At 42.9% G+C, this 7,505-nt stretch overlaps 2 protein-coding genes across 2 annotated transcripts in view; one reads left to right on the top strand and one right to left on the bottom strand.

The window, feature by feature from the left end:
- Positions 1–4,111, top strand: part of LOC122059075 (serine/threonine-protein kinase EDR1-like) — a 52,696-nt gene extending 48,585 nt beyond the window's left edge. Inside the window, exons 13-18 of the mRNA XM_042621775.1 lie at positions 122–324; positions 416–435; positions 681–837; positions 3,261–3,549; positions 3,635–3,707; positions 3,800–4,111. Of these exons, the coding sequence (XP_042477709.1) occupies positions 122–324; positions 416–435; positions 681–837; positions 3,261–3,549; positions 3,635–3,707; positions 3,800–3,882 (825 nt within the window). The 3' untranslated portion in view covers positions 3,883–4,111. The remainder of the gene's footprint in view (positions 1–121; positions 325–415; positions 436–680; positions 838–3,260; positions 3,550–3,634; positions 3,708–3,799) is intronic.
- A 190-nt stretch (positions 4,112–4,301) lies between these two features.
- On the bottom strand, positions 4,302–7,442 carry LOC122059894 (F-box/LRR-repeat MAX2 homolog A). The gene has a single exon (XM_042622947.1). It carries the CDS (start codon positions 6,853–6,855, stop codon positions 4,669–4,671), a length of 2,187 nt encoding a protein of 728 aa, XP_042478881.1. The 5' UTR covers positions 6,856–7,442; the 3' UTR covers positions 4,302–4,668.
- Between the last annotated feature and the right edge of the window lie 63 nt (positions 7,443–7,505).

Genomic DNA, 7,505 nt, shown 5'->3' with positions numbered 1-7,505 from the left:
TTTTTTTTTTTTTGAGGAGTTGTTTGTGTTCTCAAATTGCTGCTTGTTCCTCTTGGAATAGAATCTTTGAATTTATGTAGTAGTTTCTATAACTGCTTCAGACTTTCAGGTCACATGAGAGAAATGGTACACTATATTTGCTCGAGTGAATATTATTTTTATACTTGCAAAACTATTCATCTCCATTTATTTGGACTCAGGTTTCTTTGGAGAAGTTTTCCGTGGTATTTGGAATGGGACAGATGTTGCTATCAAGATTTTCCTTGAGCAAGATTTGACAGCTGAAAATATGGAGGACTTCTGCAATGAAATATCTATCCTGAGGTATTATCTCATTCACCCATAAGGAGTCTTGGCTTATTTCATCCCAGTTGTTTCTTCTCTGACTTAAAGCTTTCTTTTTGTCTCTTTTCAGCCGCCTGCGACACCCAAATGGTACTCTACTATGCTTACAGTTACTGAACTTTTATGTCTCTCATATTCCATAGATGGTTACGACTAAGGGTTAATGTGTTGGATTCTTGGGTTTTATCGGCATCACATTAGATTCTTTTTACCTATTTGCTTGTTTATACACATCTGAAAAAATTTCCTACGAATGCACTGTTTTTGTAGATGCTTATTTGTTCATTCATTGTATTATCCCTTTCTCATGAAACTATTGATGCTATCTTTTACAGTTATTTTATTTCTTGGGGCATGCACAAAACCTCCTCACTTGTCAATGGTAACTGAGTACATGGAGTTTGGGTCCTTGTATTATTTGATTCATATGAGTGGACAGAAAAAGAAACTCAGCTGGCGAAGAAGACTAAAGATGCTGCGTGATATTTGCCGGTTAGTTAAACCCTGTTCTATCCTGTATTAATGTTCATAACAATGCCCCTTCAAATCTGGAATTCGTTTGTTCAGTTTTAGTAATTAGTATTTTGATTGTGATTATGGTTGACCGACCTTAGCTGTTATCTCAGCACTTAAATGGAATAGTGCATCTTTACTTTGATGGCATCTGACCTAGAATATTTACTTCAAGAAGCTAAATAAGGACAATCAATATAATTTCTACTCTCCACAGAAATGAAGTAATTATGCATTATAAGGTATTTTGATGGACAGTCTTAATAATGCACAGAAGAATTTAAGAAGTGCAGTGATAAAACTCACTTAGGGGCCTCAGTTATAATGTGTGGTAGCACAAGGTTTCTAACATTGAGTTGTTTTGTATAGTACAATTAATTTATGTTAGACAACCTAGAATATCCTAAATGTATGTAGTAAAGGTGTTTCTTGGATTCAAGTGTCATTGTCTTGTCTTTCTGAAATACTTCATTCTGTATAGACAACAGTTTGCTAACCAACTCATGCTATGCTGTTTCTTACTGCTTTTTTTTTTCACTCTGTAAATACAACAGTTTACTAAGGATGCATCCAACTCATGCTATTCTGTTTCTTACTGCTCTTTTTTTCACTCTGTAAAGACAACAGTTTGCTAAGGATGAATCCAACTTATGCTATTTTGTTTCGTACTCTTTTTTTTTCCTTTCGTCTTACAATATTTCTGTAGTAAATCACCCAATGCCTATGACAACAAATAATGGCATTGAATGGAATTGAATGGAGAAACATGATATGTGTAGCTGACCCCATTTAGTTGGAATAAGGCTAAGTTGAGTTGAGTTATTATGTATTAATGGGAAAAGAATTGGTACCTTTTTCATGCTTCCCTGCCAGCAGAAGCGAGTTTGCAGTTGGAGAAACAAATCACTTATGCTTGCAAAGCTTTTTTACTGTTTTCCCTGTGATTTCAGAGATGCAATAGTTCATCTCTTGCTTGTGCACATTTTTATACTTGCAACAACTCTACTATGCTGAACATTGTAAGGACAGCTCCATTCTTTCTCGTCACGACATCAACTTTCCTATTTCTAACACCATCATTACAGCTGTTACCTGTAATAATTAGAAAATTATGGAGACTTGGAAATTCATCGGTTATTATTTTTGCGGGTGAGTGAGTGATGAACACAATTTGTCATACATTCTCATTCCTTTATTTGTTTTATGTAAGCCTATGTACTTGTGCCCAAAGTGGGTGGACCTGACATAACAGTAAGGTTGATCCATTGCGACCTAGTGGTCGTGGGTTTGAGTCAGGAATCCTCTCTGCGAACTGGGGGTAAGGCTGTGTAGATTATAACCCTTCCCAGACCCCGCAGTGACGAGAGCCTTGTGTACGGGTATGCCCTTTTTTTTGTAAAGCCTATTTACTGCTATGTTGTAAGAGCCGGATGGGGCATTCATTACATTAGTGTTTGCACTCTAATAGATGTGTAACTATGAATTTACGTAATATAAAGTATATAGGGTGTTCATGATGGCATAATTACTCAAGTGATTTTTGAAGTGTGTCAATGGAATGGTGTTCTTGATAATTAATGTTATGCTATAACATCTACAAATAACCAGATAGTGGGTGTCAGGGTCTGTTGGTTGAAATTGTTTGCACTATTTGCATGAGGCTTATAAATGGTCTTAATACTGATACAAGTATTCTCCAATTCTACAGCCGGCATCATGGATCTCTGAGTAAAGCGTACTTGGTGTGAACTGTCATTGACTTGGTTATTTACATATTACTGATAAGAGTATTGGTCCAGTTTCATAGAGCTTGGCTCATTTGCTTGTGTCTCTGCTGAACTTAACTAGGGTTGAAATTTTGTTGGTACTTCTCCATTTTCTCCTATTAGTGAAAGCCATTTATACTTGATTTCATAATCTTCATTGTGGTGGTATATGGGGACTTCTCCTTTCTTGGTAAACTCCAAGATGGAAAGCATTAGGAGATTGCCTTTGGGATACAGGAAGGTCCCATACCCAACATTGGTTTCTGGGTGATGCTCCAGAATCTGTTTATATTACACATGCGATGGTGATCTGCTCAAGGCATATTATGCATCTCCTGCTTAACATATGCCTTTTGCTTCCACCAAAACTGAGGTGAACTTTGTCTAGGTACTCGTCTTTTAAGGAATTTAACCACTGTGAGATCAATTATGAAAATCTAGTTTGCTTCACTCAGATGGGAGATTTTTTTATGTCACGTAGTTGAAAAATAATAATCTCTTCTTATGAGTATGATAAAGGACATCTATTGGGCAGTAAAAGAGAAATGTTTATGTTATTGGACTCTTATCCCTGTAGACTTTAGTTTTATGCATAGTAACACAAATGCTGACTATAATTTTCTGCTGGCAATTAAGGGGATTGATGTGCATACACCGGATGAAAATAGTTCATCGCGATCTGAAAAGTGCGAATTGTCTCGTGAACAAGCATTGGCAAGTCAAGGTCTGTGATTTTGGGCTCTCTCGAATAATGATAGAAAATCCGATGGGAGATTCGTCGTCTGCAGGGACTCCAGAATGGATGGCTCCAGAACTCATACGCAATGAACCATTCACAGAGAAATGTGATGTTTTCAGCCTTGGTGTAATAATGTGGGAACTATGCACTTTAAGTAGACCATGGGAAGGCGTACCAGCAATGCAGGTGCCATACGGGTTCTCTTATGGTCAATATTCCATGTGTGATTAGTTTGAAAGGGATCCTGATTTTCCTGTTCTCCATTTTTCAGGTGGTTTATGCAGTTGCTAATGAGGGATCACGGCTAGAGATTCCAGAAGGTCCACTGGGCAAGCTTATTGCAGGTTTGTTAGCTCTGGAGTTTAGTTCCGTTCCATTTTCTCTTTGCTTCTATTCCCTGGATACCCATCTCAATTTTTTTCGATGCTGATTGCAGATTGTTGGGTAGAGCCAGATGAACGACCAAGCTGTGAAGAGATCCTCACCCGCTTGCTCGATTGCGAGTACTCTCTTTGCTGATTTGATTTGTGTTTGTATAGAAGGGACAGAGAGGTGTTTTACTTGGCAGCTTAAGTTGTAAATTGGTTTTTTTCTTAAATTTTATTCAAAGGAAACATTTCATTTTTGGTTTCTTGTGGCACCATGCCGGTATGCCCCAATCTCTGAAGAGTGGATGCCATGGAAATTACAATGTCAGAGCTTCAAAACTTGTATCAAGTCAATAATCGAAAAAGACCTTCGACCGTAACTCCTGGCAACAAGACAGACTAGAACTCATTGTTACCCTCCAGGGAAGAAACTCATCTCATGGTTTTGGGGACCAAGTGTACTGTTTCGAGTTTCTTGAGCTGGTGCTGCTCTTCATCTTTATGAAGAATCTGATATGGTGCCCATGCAATCTACCAATGAATGAATTGAAAAACCACATCAAATAGTTCTTACACCTTGAAAATAACTCAAAAATTTTCATTCCAAACTAAAATGTTTTCAGGGTTTCCTTGGTGGCTTTGCTTCGAGGTTGCCAATCTAATAAGGGTCAAGCTTGAAATTGCTAGCTAACCAAGAAGCGATAGAGTTTACAGTGCTCAAGCTGTCGGAGGATTTTCCATTCAGGGAGGCTAGATGCTTCCCATTCCAGTTCAGGAGTAAGAAGAGGTCCAACTAAAGAAGAGAAGAGAGGAAGAGTTAGGAGCAGAATGGCCATTGATGAGTGAGTTTATCTAGTAGGTTGTATGTAAAGTAGAAAATTTGTGAGCATCCAGTATTGTGAGAATCATCATCAGTTGGGTATTAAAATTTAGAACTCTAGTCAGGAACAAAACGTCTACTCATAGCAGCTTCAAAGCGACTGCAAGAATCCACACGCATCTCCGTACTAGTATCGTTTTCTGGGGCTGGGTAATAATCCTCTCTGAGTTGAACATCTCTGAGATTTGGCATGTTAACAAGAAACCCCATAAAGTGCTCATGGGTTGTGCCATGGATGAAGAGCTTCCTCAAGGTGACACACTGCGCAAGCAACCCAACAGCAGGAAGAGAGAGCCCTCTCTGGTTAACATCTCTGTCTTGTGGGGGCCAGTAATCAAGCTCATTGAGGTTCAAGCTCCCAATCCCCTGAAGGTAAAACCTCTCCCACAGGCTCAGGTCCATTTGTCCACTCGGAGCAGTTAGTGCGTAGCCTATTGCGTCTCCACAGTCGAGCTGCATCTTCACCAGTTCTGGATAGCGTGCAAGGGCGATAAGCCCGAATGCTGGCGCTGGTTTGGACTTCATTCGACAATCACCTTCAACCCTGATCCTTATCTCCTCCAGAACTGGACAACTCTCCAGCCCAGCCGTGGCTAATGGTTCAAGAAGTTCACCAACTTCAATCCAGAGGGATAGGTAACGCAGCTTCTCCCAAGATTTGCACCAGAACCCATTACCATTGGTCAGGAAACCGTAGCAGTCTGCGTCTGTGGAGTACCTGCATTTCTTCTTCTTGTTGCTTGTTTCTTCAATGTTAGAAATGCAACTGGAACTGGAACTAGCACACTCTTCTGCAAGTGGTAGGAAACTCACGAAGCTTGCAGGAAGATTTGACGTGATGGGTTCCTCATCACCCAACTCATTCAGGTCAAATTCGAGTTCGTTGGGAGTCGGCACAGAGGAGGTCCCCAACCCCGAGCACTGTTGGAGGCTGCTGTCCCACACACAATCAATGTGCAGACGCTGGATTCGATCCCGGATTGGCTCCAGGGCTCGCAGCGAACTAGCCGCATCAAGCTGCTTGCAGCAAGAAATCTTCACATCCACTAAGGTTTGGCGTAACATGCCAACAAATCTCTTCATCCCTGTCTCCGTGATGTTCTTACATCCTTGAAGCTCAAACTTGGACAGCCTCGGACAACCCCTGGAGATGGCGATCAAGCTGGCATCGGTAAGATCGGCAGAGTTCTTGATGGACAAGGCTTCAAGACCATTTCCGCAAAGCGCAATGCCGTCGAGCTGGCTCTCTATGGCTTTGCAGATCCCATGGAATTGACCCACCTTCAGTGATATAAGCCTGGGGCATTTGGAACCCAGCAATTCCAAAGCCGGCCCGGCGTCCCTGACATTGAAGCAGACATCGAGGGTGAGTTCCTGGATCCGGGGAAGGCAAGATACCAAATCCTCAAGCGCAAGACGGCTAATCCTCGCATCTTCTTGGGTGAATCCATCGGCGTCCGGATTGGCTCTGGTATTGGCGAGAGTGGAGTGGTCGGCAAGGTGGAGGACGTTCAGGAGGGGGCAATTGGTGGCTAGGGTGAGCAGCGCCTCGTCTCCGACGAAGTCATTGTACCTTGGGTGGAAGACGCAGGGGGCCAAGAAGTGGGTGAGATTGGGGCAGGCGTTGGAGATGGTGAGAAGCTCCTGAGACTTGAATCCCTCGGTGAATGATAGGATTAGAAGGTTGAGCCTGGTGAGGGAACTGGCAACAGATGGGTATGCTTGGAGGGCGGCAGGGATATCTTCGATCCAGCAGTAGAAGTGGGAGAGATCAAGGGAAGAGAGAGAAGGACAGGCATCGAACAAAGGGAAAAAGTCAGTCCCGTGAGGGGACTGGCTGCGCTGGTGCCATCGAACGAGCTTGACATGGCGGAGGTTTGGCCAGCGAGGGGCGAGGATGCGGAGTGTGTGATGGGTGCGGGCATAGACGGTTAGAGAGGTGACAGAGGGAAAGGAAAGGGACAGCTTTTGGGCGAGGAGTTCTGGGAAAAGGGAGGAATCGAAGAGGGAATGACCCCAAGGAGAGATGAGAGATAGGTCCAGATTGGTGACCGCCCAGAAGCAATCTGGGATCAAGATGGGTTCGCGCACGTTGCCTCGGAGGGTAAGGGAGGTTCGGGTCTGGCGCTCCAAAATCCTCCATCTGTGAGAAACTAGAGACATGGAATTGCGGCTTCTGGTGTCCTCAACCATGGCGAACACGTTCGATAGTATCACATCAGGAAGATCATGAATTCCTGCCATTCTTTCCCTGATTTCTCCAGATCCCGAGCTCCGCAGACTCTCTCTCTCTCTAATTTCTCTCACTAGCTGTTCGGGGGTTTCCCATAAAATCCTAGACAAGATAAGATCAAGAGGAGATTTGGATAGTTGCAGCAGTGAATGAGTAATGACAATCTGATGACTACCTGATATGAGAGAGAGAGAGAGAGAGAGAGATGGGGAAACCGTGGAAATCCCAAAAGAAGGAAAATGAAATGAGCCGTGGCGTCCACTGTAAATAGGAAGAGTGGGGCCCGTTGTGGAGCGAAAACCGATGGTCGTCTTCACGTGAAGGGAGAAGGGGGCATGGGGACATGGACTGGGATTTGGCTTTACCCAATGAGGCAATGACCCCAGTGCCCATGTGATCGTGACCTATGCGAGTCCTCCATTCCCTGACTGCCTCATATACTCATCCATATCTCTCTCTCTCTTTTCGGGCTGTGATCCTCTACAATAGGTGCGGTCGTGCGACGAACGTTGAATGATCGAGATGATATCGGTACATGTTCCAATGCCTTTTCAGCTATTGGATTCTTATCATTCTGCCGTACTTGCGGTAGAGGATTTTTTTGGCTCTCACTCCCTCTCTCTCTCCTTCTTTAGCCCTTACCTTTTTTTTTTTTTTTTTT

The sequence above is a fragment of the Macadamia integrifolia genome, chromosome 13 (assembly GCF_013358625.1).
Source record: "Macadamia integrifolia cultivar HAES 741 chromosome 13, SCU_Mint_v3, whole genome shotgun sequence".
Classification (NCBI taxonomy): domain Eukaryota; kingdom Viridiplantae; phylum Streptophyta; class Magnoliopsida; order Proteales; family Proteaceae; genus Macadamia; species Macadamia integrifolia.
The sequence above is the reverse complement of the archived record's forward strand: the minus strand, read 5'-3'. Positions and strand labels throughout refer to the sequence as shown.